Source organism: Dryobates pubescens, chromosome 25 (genome assembly GCF_014839835.1).
Source record: "Dryobates pubescens isolate bDryPub1 chromosome 25, bDryPub1.pri, whole genome shotgun sequence".
Classification (NCBI taxonomy): domain Eukaryota; kingdom Metazoa; phylum Chordata; class Aves; order Piciformes; family Picidae; genus Dryobates; species Dryobates pubescens.
This window is the reverse complement of record NC_071636.1, coordinates 15,465,096-15,477,455: the sequence shown is the minus strand read 5'-3', so window position 1 is coordinate 15,477,455 and position 12,360 is coordinate 15,465,096. Positions and strand designations below refer to the sequence as shown.

General features: G+C 47.2%; 1 protein-coding gene across 1 annotated transcript in view; it reads left to right on the top strand.

Moving 5' to 3' along the window:
• SFI1 (SFI1 centrin binding protein) overlaps positions 1-12,360 on the top strand; it is a 22,700-nt gene extending 10,340 nt beyond the window's left edge. The window contains 19 exon segments of the mRNA XM_054172850.1: positions 642-734; positions 988-1,085; positions 1,294-1,375; positions 2,265-2,443; positions 2,669-2,744; positions 2,959-3,054; positions 3,291-3,367; positions 3,986-4,076; positions 4,559-4,655; positions 5,258-5,418; positions 5,750-5,824; positions 6,087-6,161; positions 6,515-6,691; positions 7,475-7,590; positions 9,008-9,257; positions 9,859-10,000; positions 10,720-10,864; positions 11,516-11,630; positions 12,131-12,360. Of these exon segments, the coding sequence (XP_054028825.1) occupies positions 642-734; positions 988-1,085; positions 1,294-1,375; positions 2,265-2,443; positions 2,669-2,744; positions 2,959-3,054; positions 3,291-3,367; positions 3,986-4,076; positions 4,559-4,655; positions 5,258-5,418; positions 5,750-5,824; positions 6,087-6,161; positions 6,515-6,691; positions 7,475-7,590; positions 9,008-9,257; positions 9,859-10,000; positions 10,720-10,864; positions 11,516-11,630; positions 12,131-12,238 (2,253 nt within the window). The 3' untranslated portion in view covers positions 12,239-12,360.

The window sequence follows — 12,360 nt, the reverse complement described above, 5'->3', positions numbered from 1 at the left end:
GGATCAGACTGCTAAATTCCAGCTATTGTGAAATGTGCTAGCTGAATGGGGAAACTGTGCTGCTCAACAAAACAGTTGTTCCTCCAACTGGAAAACTGGTGAAGCAGCAGATTAATCTTGCTGGTATCAGGCTACGATGCTTCCTGCCCATTTCACCAGAGGATTGCATTTCCCCCCTTTATTTTACCTTGGTTTTTTAAAATGTATTTATTTCCACCTCCACTCCAAAGGTTTCTGTCTGCTTATACTCTTTTGCTACAAGAATTATTTTTTCCTCACTCCAGTAATGCATAAGACCTTGTGTAGAGGAGACCTAAAAAGGAAGTGGATCTTTCCTGTTTTTAATAAGGAACAAGTTATGAGGAGGTGGATTGGGAAAGGATGTGGGTAGTGATGTTTATAGCTGAATTAGGAGTTAGATGTCTCACAGTAGAACCTGGGAAAGTGGAAGGGAATTTTAGTTTAGCTGGAGAACTAATAATCCGTGAGAGAAAGTGGGTGCATGGCTTGTGTGACAAGTTCTTAGCTCTTGCAAGGGGTAGCATCACACATAGATGATCTGTAAGGAGCAATCTGTGCTAAACTGCTCAATACTTGGTGATTTGGATTGCAGGCAAGTTGTGTGTTTCCTGTTGTTACAGAAACTTGGGCTCAGGGGTCTCTATCAGAATGTGGTGAGCGCTCGTCTGCAGCAAATGAGAAGAAACCTGTCAGTCCGTCAGCACCAAGTGACAGTGAGTCCTACATAATGCCTTCTTGCTGGTGGCCACAGGCAGTCTCCTGTGTGAGCCAACCAGCAGCTGTAGACAAGGTGTGGTAGCTTCCTGTTCTGGGTTCACGGGGACTTTTACCAGAGAAATTCACAGCAGGCTGTAGAGCAAGTTGTATGAGGCAGCCAAAGCAGTGTGCAGTTGCATTAGGACGTTTATAATTTCTTTCTTTTCTCTCTTCTCCCCCTTTGTCTGTGCTTCTCATGATTTGTTTTAGCTGCTGCAGAAGTGCTGGAGCTGCTGGAAGTCCCGTTTGGAAGAGAAGGAGGAAGAACAGCAGCAGGCCTTGACTTCAGTGGCTCATGCCCGCTACAGGTAGGCAGTTTGTGCAATGTGGAATTTGTGAGCCCTGGCTGTCTTTTAAATTCTAGTATACCTGTGGGGGCACGACCATCCTGATGCTCATTGCTTTTACACTTTCTGTGAGTGCTGGGACCATAGATGGCCTGGTCTTCTGACTTTCATGCACCGGTCTCTTTTTGTGAAGGAGTTCTGTGCTGCCATTCTCCCTTTTTGCTTGCAGGAGGGTGTTGATGAGACAGGTATTTGACACGTGGTTGCTGAAGGCTGGCAAGCTGCAAGAGTACAGAATGGGGGAGAAAAAGGTAAGGGTAACTGTTTGCCTTGCTTGAGACAGAAAGGGGATGATTCCTTAGTCCCTGTGTATGAATATGAAATAGCATGCAATGGACTTGGGTGTTGTAAGCTGTCTTTTCCCTCATCAGGGTTAAAGCCAGGGGAAACCAATTACAACCAATATTTACTAATCACCTTTTTCAAGTCAAGCTGTCCCTTAATAATAGAATCAAGTTGTTATTAATAGAGGATAGCTATTCACAGTTCATTCACTTACTCCCTCGCCCAGTAAACGTGTGTGTGCTCTCTCTCAAACTGTTTCATAATTACCTGGTTGAAATAGTAATAAAGAACCAAACTGAACCCATGCAAGAGGTGCAGGGCTGTACTGACAAACTAACTGCTTCTGGGTCGGTGCCCATAAAGTTCCTTAAGGGATCCTTCATTTCCTAAGCTGTGTGTATAATCCTGCAGTCTTCACGTGGAGCAGCCACTGCCCCCTTCTGTGTGGTCAGAGTTACACAACTTGTAGTTGGTGGTAGTGTGTGCGTGGCCTTGTGCAGATAGGGCAGACTCTTGGTGTTCTGAGATTATCAGTTCTTGCAAATTCAACAGGGATGGTTTCAGGAGTTTATTGTTTCTTGGGAGCCTTTCACGTGCTACCTGCCAGCTTGTTGCTTTCCTCTCTCTGGCCTGCTGTTCTCTGGTAACAGTTTGTCTACCTGCATGCATACAGATGCATGTAAAACAAGTTCCCAGAACTCACAGCAGAGGGGCTTTGATGTGTCCATTGCTGTTCAGTGTGATAAGAGGACAACAAACAATAGACAGTTCTGTGCATGTCATCATCAAGGAACTGTCTTCTGTTGTTTGTGACTCTTCTGTCCTGAATTCACTGCCACCTTCTTTCTGTGGCAGGCTGTACTGCATTCTGACAGGCAGCTGTTGCACCGCTTCTGGTGCTTGTGGCGTGGGAGAACAGCTGCACGTCTGGAGGAGCGAGAGGGCTTGGTTTGTGCAAGGGATCACTACAGTAACCTGCTGCTGCTAAAGGCTTTCTGCCTCTGGAAGCAAAACACTCAGGAGAGAACTACAGTGTAAGAAGATTTTTATAAAGGAGAGTGACTTGGATTGGCCCTGTGGTGGCCTGCTTTGGACAAAGCTGCATTTAATTAATGAGGATTCCAGTTCCTTATTTGTGCTCTGGATCTACAACTTGTTTTGCAGTAAATAACTTGCTGAAAGTAACAAATGTGAACTCAAGTCTGTGCAGTAATGTGTATTACATTGTAGGAGATGTAATTTGTTTCTTTTTCCTACAGGAGACTCAAGGAGATGCAGGCCTTAAGATTTCACAATTCTAAGCGTCTGCAGCAGATGTGGAACAAGTGGAGGAAGGTGAGAGAGTTAACAGATTGGGAAGAGCTTGAATCCTTTTTATATTTAGACTGCTTGCAGCTGTGTGGCTAGAAATTGTTTATTTTAAACTCTGGTCATTGCTAAGCTCTCCTTCCTTCCCAGGTGGTCCTTTTCTCTCTGCTCTCTGCCATGCTCTGTTTTCACTCCGTCATGTGTATAGAGCTCTTTGTTTTGTTTTCTTTCCCCCTCCTAGTACGTGGGACATCAGCGTGAGAAGTGGAGGAAGTTGATGCAAGCAGATGTGCACTATCAACACACATTACTGGGCAGGACCCTGGCAGCCTGGAAGGTAGGTGCAATGCCATTTGCTTGGAGGGACCTGTCTGGGTGCACTTCAGTGTTTCAGTGAGAACTGAATGAAGAGCTGCCACTCTGTGTCATTCTAGGCACTTACACACTAAGTGTCTTCTTATGTAATAGTAATGTCTACTATAGCCTAAACTGCAATTAGGAGTTGGCAGTGTCTCCTCTTTTCAGAGCTGTTGGCAATTGAGGGAATTTTACCTGCTGCTGCTTCTTTTGCAGAGTTACCAAGGTACCATCCAGTGCATTCTGCAGCAAGCAGCTGAACGGGAGCAGCACCACAGCAGGCTCCTGCTGCGGTAAGCCTGAGTTCCCTTGTGCAGTGCCGGGGCAGCCACTGCACCACAACTCTGTGAGATTTGGAGTGTGTGGTGCTGGAATGGACTCCTGTGCATTGCTGTTTCTGTGCAGGTCCTCCAGCTAAAAAGTCCTGCATTGCCATCTGTTTTGCTTCAACTCTTTTATCTTTGTTTAGTTTGTTTTAGCGACAGCAGACAGCAAACTGTACCATTGCCTGCAGTGCATGGGTGCTGACTGCTGTGATACTAAAGCAGCCTGGAAGATGTAGAAGTTGTCTTGCATTGTAGTGAGGAGAGCAATTAAAGATGATGTCACTTTGGATTGGTTGTAGCCGCTTTAGTTTTAGCTCCCTCATTTGGTTTAATGCTATACAACTCGAATCACTTGCAGAGCTTGTCTGGCTCAGCTCAAGGTGCTAGATTTAAGGGCGTGTTCTGCCAAAGCACTGCATTCCCTTCAGCAGAGACCTGAAGGGGCAGAAGCTGATTTGCATGACTGAGTTTTAGAGTCATGGTTTGATATACCTGTGAGTGGGAAGATGCTAAATGAACAAGTGAGAATAATTCTTACTAATTCTTGTTTGTTGTTTTTCTTTTTTTAATGCATTTTGGCTTCAGACAAATTCTACATACCTGGAGAAAAAACACCCTTGCTCTTATATATGAAGCTAAGGCAGATGAGCACTACAGAAGAGCAGTCCTGGCAAAGGTAGGCTTCCTACAGCAGATACCAAGGCCTGAGTACAGGTGCTAGTTCAGGCAGGAGCCAGGTAGTGCAATTAGAAGAATTAAAAACTTAATCCAAGAACCACTGCTAAGAAAGATGTAAAAAGTGGGAGTCCCATCTTGTTTTTACAGGTGTCTCTGAAACACTCTCACTCTAAGTGAGCTCATGTTTTTTTCCTCTCCTTTGTTTCTCCCCATTTCCTTGAAGGAATGGAAAGCCAGTAGTATGATACAATGTACTAGTGGATGGAAGAGAAGAACGCCTTAAAAATTGCCAGAGGGACTCTCTGAAATGCTGCTGCGTTTTATTTGTAGGCACTATGCACTGTCTTGCTGAGCCTTACCTGAAAAAAGCCAACCACTTACATGGAAGTGGTTGTGGTGGCAGCAAAGTGGAGTACATGGCTTCTCCTTCCAAAGAACATTGCAGTCTGCATCCTGTTCTTGTTTGCTCTTTATCTGTAGGTGTTGCTGCAGTGGAGACATGCTGCCCTGTTGCAAACACGTTGCCATCGGCAGAAGGTGGTGGCTGTGATGGAGGCCAGAAAACATTTGGATAGAGGTGAGCTGATACAGATCCTAAAGTCTCAAAAGACAATTAACTGTGTACAATCCTTCGACATGGAAGTCTTGTGTGCCATCTCTCAGATGAAATGACTGGGTGGTCTATTAAGCCCCATAGAATGGGGAATTACTTGGGTCTCCAGTGGTCTACTGAAGGCTGCTTGTATGACTTTTGCTTCTCAATTGGTTCCCTATCCACTTCCTTCCTCAAAGGCATTTCCCATTACTAATTTGGAGAAGCTGAGAAGTCTCTGCTATGAGGGCAGTACAAGTAATCTTACCAATTCCTGCCTCAGTCCTTCTCCAGGGATTACTACTGAAAGGCTATCTAACTCTGCAAGCATTTTCATGGCTCCAGCAACATTCTTGACATGAAGACCCTGAGTCACATTTCCTAAAGATAATAAAAAAATATTACTGGCAGGAGGGAAGACTTGCAAGCCACAGCTCACTGGTACCTGAAGTGTTTTCATGATCCTTCCTTGCACTGAGCATTGCCCATGTTAAGTATTGCTAAAAGAGTCTGAAGAATAGCTGGTCACTTGGGACTCTGAGATTGTGTCCTTTTGGTATCTCAGATAATTTATCTTCTTCCGACAGCACGTTTACAGACCCTCTTTCTTCACTGGAAGGAGTTAACTGGGGAGTCTCTGATGCTGAGGGCTCGGCAGCACAGGGCAGTACAGCACCACCAACAGCACCTACTCCAGAAGTACCTGGTGAAATGGAAGAGACATCATCAGCAGTGCCTTGGGAAAGTGGTGAGCAGGATCAGCAGTGAGCCAGGGTGGGAAGCTGCAGGTGTGGAGCAGCAGTTCATGTCCCCTGGTGAAGGCAATAGTGGTCCTGAGTGGGGAGGAGCATGGCTGCCTTGTGCCTTGAGGAGGAAGGTTGTATCTGTGTGGTTCTTGCTGGGCTCGCAGCTACTTGCAAGTGGGATTACACTGTAGGGCACTTGGATATTGAGGGTGGCCTCTGCAGAACAAAGGGATGGTGGCAAAGGCTGCTTGGTGCCTGTTCTGCTCTAGTAGCACTTGGCTCAAGTGAGTGGGGTTTGTCTGCAGGTGGCTCACTGTTTCGGTTGCCTTGCAGCTGCTACAGAGACAGGGAGATCAGCTAAGGACTCATAGGCTTTGCTCTGCTTCCTTCACGTGCTGGAAGACACGGGTAAGGAATTGTCCCCTTGTCCCTTTCTCTCCTTCATGTTCCACTGACACATGAGGACCACAGAAAAATTGTTTAGATATTTTCTTGATCTTTGATTCCACTGGCCCAGGAGACATCTTGCCATATACTGGGTGAACTGAGTAGGTTATTCTGCTGTGGTTCAAGCAGCACCTCCTGCTGGGTTGATGCTCTGGCTAGTGTTCCTGGTGTGGGATATGTTAGCTCCTGACCTGGTTGCTGTGCAATTTTTTTTCCCTGCCAGCTGTTGCAGCAGCAATGGGAAAAGCAGAAGACAGTACAAGCATTGTGGCACTGGTCCCTTTGGTTGCAGAGAAAGGTAAGGGTGTGGGGGTGCCAGCGGCAGGCAAGTGAATTTGCAGATCATGTGCAGAGCTGCCTACAGAGTGCACATTGGATCTGTTCCCTTTCATTTTGGGGTGTTCTGTGTTATTTCAGGATGCTGGAAAACTGTTATGAAATCCTCTTATCCGAGTGAAAAAATACTCAGTTTTTTCCCTATCCAACCTCAGCTGACTTCAATCCCTGTCCCTTTGTCCTTATGTTGTTGTCCTGCTCTTGCTGTAGCCCTGCCTAGTACTGCCCAGGGGAAGTGTTCCTGTCTGCAAGGGAAGTCCCTGGCCCACAACCTGTCTTTCTGATGCTGCCAGCTCTCTGCTCCTGGTTTTGCAGGTATTTGATGCTTGGCTCAGGTTTGCAAGGGGGCAACAGCAGAAGAAAGTTCACACTGAAAATGCTGCAGGAGCTTACCACACTGCCCTTCTGAGAGAAGGTGTAACCCCTGCCTTGAGATACACCACTGACAGGAAACAGCTGCGTGGACAGCTCCAAGCCCAGCACCAGCTGAAAGTAAGAGATAAGTGCTTGCTCTGATACATCCAGGCCGTGATCTCTGTGTTTTTACCTTGGAGCTCTCATTTGGATCTGGTGCACACTTTTGCCTGTGGTTCAAAGTACCCTATCCTTGCATCCACCTGAGACTTCAGACTTGTGTTGCTGTTTGGTATCCTTTGTTAATGAATCTGTTTCAAAACTGGCCAATTCCTGCCATGGGCAATATTGCAGGTGAAGCCTTAGCATGTAGCATGTCTCTCAGTTCTGCTCTAGAATAAAGTGAGGAGCTGCATTTAATCCTGCCTTAGCTTTAACACCACTGATACCTTCAAAAGTGTGCTTCTGTCACTTTTGCCTTGGAGTATCAGCCCAGCCCTGCATGTGGAAAGGAAGGCAGGGATGCCTGTATTGGTTGCACTCTTCCTGCCCCTAGGCAGCTTTCCCAGCTCTTTCCCAGGATTTCAAGTCACTGGTTGTTCTGTTTGCTGATGTGCAGCCTGCCCCATTGCAGAAGTACTCAGTTAATTCTCCTTACCCCAATGTTACCACAGTGGGCCTACTAATATAGCTTAGAGAGCTGGTATGGCTATGAGGTCCTTGGAAAGCTCAGCTCCTTTCTGTGGTGCTCTCTCTGGGATGGGCTTACTGCTCTCAGCTGTTGCGCACTGCTACTCTTTGTGTGTCAGGCAGCCTACAGCCTTCACCACTCAGGGGAGGGATCCTTGTGCCATGCTGTGGAAACAGAAGGCTGTCTGCAAGAACTTAAATAATCCTTCTTCTTTTCTGTCACCTCTGAAGAAGCAAGTGACATTTGAAGTGCCTGCTGTCAGCCCTGAGACAAGAGGACACTCAGCAGAGGAAGAGCCATGCAGACCTTTTCAGCTCACTTCTGGGGGCTCAGCTCTCAGTCATCTGTGAGTGTGCATCACTTGTTCCACAACAGGTTTGGGCTGGACTGAGGTCACCTACTGGCCAATCATTAGGGATTCTCATACTGCAGAGCCAAAACTGAGAGTTTTTTCTCTCTTGGATGAATTGGTCTCGCTGATCTTAAAGTTGCTGCTTTTGACTTTTTACTTTCTCCAAAAGGTCTGTGCTGCTGAAATTTTTCAGCTAGGCAGTGCTTTCACTCTGCTGGCTGTTCTGTGCTCCTTTTAGTTTTGGTGTCATTTCTTAGCCCTGAAGTGAGAGACCTGAAACTGCTCTGGTTATAGAAGCTGAAACTGGTTTTAAGCAGGTGTTTATACTGGTCATACTGTTCCATAATTAGCTTTAGAGAAGGGAAATTATCTATCAATTTCCTGTCAAACCCCATCTGAGACTGGTTTGGGGACAAGATAAAGAGTGGAGCAGAAACAGCAAACTAAGGCAGGATTTTGTTAACAGTTTGAACTCACAGCTCTAAAGAAATCATTTCAGCTTGAATTGATGTGGAGGGTTTGGAGCAGGACAGGTAGCAGCAATGGAAACCTCTGCTTTGCTGCCTGCCTTTATTAAAACCCCCAACATTGGTGGTTTGGTCTTGGGTGGTTTTTCAATTGTTTTAGATGGAGGTTTCCCCTGCATGGGAAAGCAGCTCACTGGAAGGCTGGCTGCAAGGGAATTGCAAGGGTCTCCTCTTTTTTTGCACTGACTGCAAAGGCGAAGACACACAGTATCACAGTATAACCAAGGTTGGAAGAGACCCCAAGGATCATCAAGTCCAACCTGTCCCAACAGACCTCACAACTAGACCATGGCACCAAGTGCCACGTCCAATCTCCCCTTGAACACCTCCAGGGACGGTGACTCCACCACCTCCCTGGGGAGCCCATTCCAATGATGAATGACTCGCTCAGTGAAGAACTTTCTCCTCACCTCGAGTCTAAACCTCCCCTGGCACAGCTTGAGACTGTGTCCCCTTGTTCTGGTGCTGGTTGCCTGGGAGAAGAGACCAACCCCTTCCTGGCTACAACCACCTTTCAGGTAGTTGTAGGGGGCAAGGAGGTCACCCCTGATCCTTCTCTTCTCCAGGCTAAACAATCCCAGCTCCCTCAGCCTCTCCTCACAGGGCTGTGCTCAAGGCCTCTCCCCAGCCTTGTTGCCCTTCTCTGGACACATTCAAGTGTCTCGATGTCCTTCCTAAACTGAGGGGCCCAGAACTGGACACAGTACTCAAGGTGTGGCCTAACCAATGCAGAGTCCAGGGGCACAATGACCTCCCTGCTCCTGCTGGCCACACTATTCCTAATACAGGCCAGGATGCCATTGGCCCTCTTGGCCACCTGGGCACACTGCTGGCTCAAGACCAACAGGTTGTAATGCACAGACCTCATGCCTCTTCCTTTACAGATCAGAGGCACCCTTTCAGCAAACATCTGTGAACAGATGTTCTGCACAGAGTGGGACTTTAATGCCAGCACCTCAGCTGAAAGAAAGCCTGTCTGGAAGAGGCAGTGCCACTGCTTCCCGCCCAGCTCTCACGCCTCCTGCTTTGGGATCTGTACTGCTGTGGACACGCGATGTGTGCTGTGCTGGTCAGAGCCCAGAGCCGTGGCCTCCCTCACCTCTCCTGCTCCAGATGGAAGCTGGAGCAGAAATGGTAAGTGTATTGTTGGAGGAAAAAGGAGCATGCTTACTGGGCTACTGTCAACATGCAGTGCTGCCAACTGCTGCCCTGGCCTGCCTGCCTGGTTGTTGAGCTTCTCCTTTCTTGTTCTAGCTAGCATCTTAAAAGCTGAATGGCTCTGAATGCCCAGCAGCTGTTTACCACTAGTCTGAAGCAGTATTTCACATGTGTTGTACTGTTAACTCATACCATTGTTCCTGGTCATGCCCTTCCCAGCAGTTGGCTTGAGAGTGCTGTTCTTTCAGACTTCAGAGCAGTTACAGTTTGCTAGCCAGCTTACAGGGATTTAAGAGTAGCTCAGTTTAGTAGCAGTGGCTGTAGCTGGGAGTGTGTAGGTGCCTGCATTTTAAACTTCTCTGTTCCACACAGAATGGTAAGTGATGAAATATCTCTATGCAAGAATTAAAGAGCCCATTTCTTAAGCTCTGCTTCTTCTGTGGTGTTTTAAGAGAGATAAGTGGCTGCATCAGGTGTCTTGAGTGGGAGCAGGGCTTAGTAGGTCAGGTACATGCTACTTGGGCTTACTTAAGAAAACCCTTTGAGAGCAAAAACTCAGTATCTTCCTGCCTTGTAGAGAGAAGGTCAGCCTGTGAGTGGACTCAAAGGAACCCATTTCCAAGACTCTCAACAGGACTCTCTGAAGTTGCAACCAAACTTGCAGCCACATTTGTTGTCACCTGAAGACTTGGTGGGGAAATGGAGTCACCAAACTGCAGGTAGGTCCTCAGATCTCAACTGCAGAAGTTGTGAGTCCTCCAATCTATGCAGGACTGCAAGTGAACCCCATATGTAAGGGAGACAAGGCAGTCTTGTATGCCTGCATCAGGAGGTGAAGAATGTCAGGCACTCGTGTTTGGGATGGTGATAGAGTTCTGTGGGTTCTGCTGAGTCAGGGGGCTAAAGCCATGTTCTGGGGACTGAAGGATGGAAACTGCTGGGGTTGCTTCTTTTAGCAAGAACATACTCAGGTGTGGGGGCTTTGGTGCACACAAAGCTGTGTGCAGCAGGACTCACTTTGGAAGAATTCACCCAGGAAGGTGCTTCATGTTTTTCCTGTTCTTACATTATGGCTGTAAAAGGTGGTGCCTAAGTACCTCTCATTGTGGTGGTTTTAATGATACAAGGGCGTGACATTTGTGTTCCATGGGACTAGTCTTCCTACCTAGTTCTAGAGTAGATGTAAAACACCAAAGAATGAGTAGTCCAAAATAGCATTTGTAGTATGACCCCACTCACTAGAGCACTTGTGAGCTTTTTTGGTAGGTTTAAACTGAGTCTTCAGAGTTTGCAGTGCTTAGGACTCCTGACCCCTCACTGTACCTGTCCCAGGGTGACAGAACCTGTGAAAGGAGTTGGGAGGGTTCCACATATCCTGTCTACTAACCTGGCTTGCCTTGGTAAGAACAGTGGAAGTGTGCTCTGCTTCCCTTGTCAGTGCCTTGTATCTTCCATTCAGCTTCAGGGGAAGAAAGGCAGCATGGTTGCAGAGAAGCCCTGGTGTTAGAGGGGAAGCTGGAGACTGAGCTCCGACACATCCAGCAGCAGTTGCAGTACTATTTCAGCAGGAAGCAAGAACTCAAGTATGTTGCTAGCCCCTTTGACCAGCTTTTCTCCTGGCTGCCAGCCCAGCACTGCAGCTCTGTGTCTACCTGGAGAGTAACCAGGCTGTTCACAGCACAACTGGGAACGAAATGGAAACTTCTAGAGGGTTTTATTTTCTCCTGTTACGAGTTTACTCCAGGTGAGAGAGAGTGCATGCACAACCTCCCCTGAAGTCAGCAAGTGGTTTAGTTCTACCTGTGGCAGCTGCTGGAGAAATGTGACAAAGGTATCCTTGGGTTCATCTGCAGGCAGTATAAAGGACCTAGGCGGAGAGGCTGAGGTTCAGCTTCTAGCACTTCTGTCATGAGGAGTGAAACGAGAGCTTTTCAGCTGCCAGTTACAAACAGTAGGGCTGGTATTTGAAGAAGGATCAGCTTCTCTACCAGAACAAGGACATTCAGCAGTCAGAAAAGGAAGTCAGGAACTAGGAGCAGGAAATGGAGACAGCAGTTCTCAGACAAATTTATCTGATTTCTTGCAGCTTAATTTTTTTTTTTAAAGACTTTGATTATTCAGTACTTTGAGACAAAAAAAAAAGGGTGTTATTGCAAGTATCAATTGCAGGTCTAAGTTGGCTTAGACTGTTGAGCTCCTAATTGGGTTAACAACACTTCTAATCCATTTTCCAGGTTCTGTCAGCAGCAGGCACAGATCCTGCAGAAGTGGCTAGAAATGAGCATGCAGCCAGGATGGATGTTCAAGGGACTAGATGGTGTACAAGGAGTTCAGGAAGAATTGGACCAGGTGTGTAAACAGCGGACAAACTGAAGTTCCTTAAGTGACTATCACTGTGCTCTGTACTCCACCTGAAGGCTGATAGAAGGAACTGCACAGGAAGCTGTTAGTAACATACCAAAAGAAGGGAAACCTGTCATGAGAGCAGACTGCGGTGTAGATCCATCTCCCTCCTTGTTCATAATGCAACTCCAGTAGACCTTTCTAAGGCCACTTTGGAGCTGCACTGCAGGCTTTCCCAGGTTCAGGGTTTTTCTCTGTGGTTTCTCAGGACAGTGTAGCTGTGCTACACTAACTGCACCTGCACTGCTCTCTCTCCAGGTCCTACAGCTGCCTGTTGGTTGGTACTGCAGGAACCTCTAAAGCATGCCAGTACCTGTCACAATCCTATCTTTTCATAGTTCTTAAGTGGGATAATACATAAAGGCTGCTAGAGCTCCTTCCCTCTTCTGTCAGAAAGCCTAACTGTGCTCTTGCTGTACAGCTCATGCACTTGTCTTCATTTCCAGTTGCAGGCAAGGATCAGCACCCTCAGCAAAGCACAAGGGGCAGAGAGGCAGCACGTACAGATCCTGCTTGCCCGCCTGCGCCACATCCAGCTCGCTCTAGATCTGTAATGCAGCTGAACCAGCAGTGCAGCTCCTGGGTGGGACTCTGCATCCCTTTTGTGGCAGGAGTGAGAGAGGTCTGTGCATGGTCTTCCTGTCTGATCAATTGGGGAGGGTGAGAGAGGTCTGTG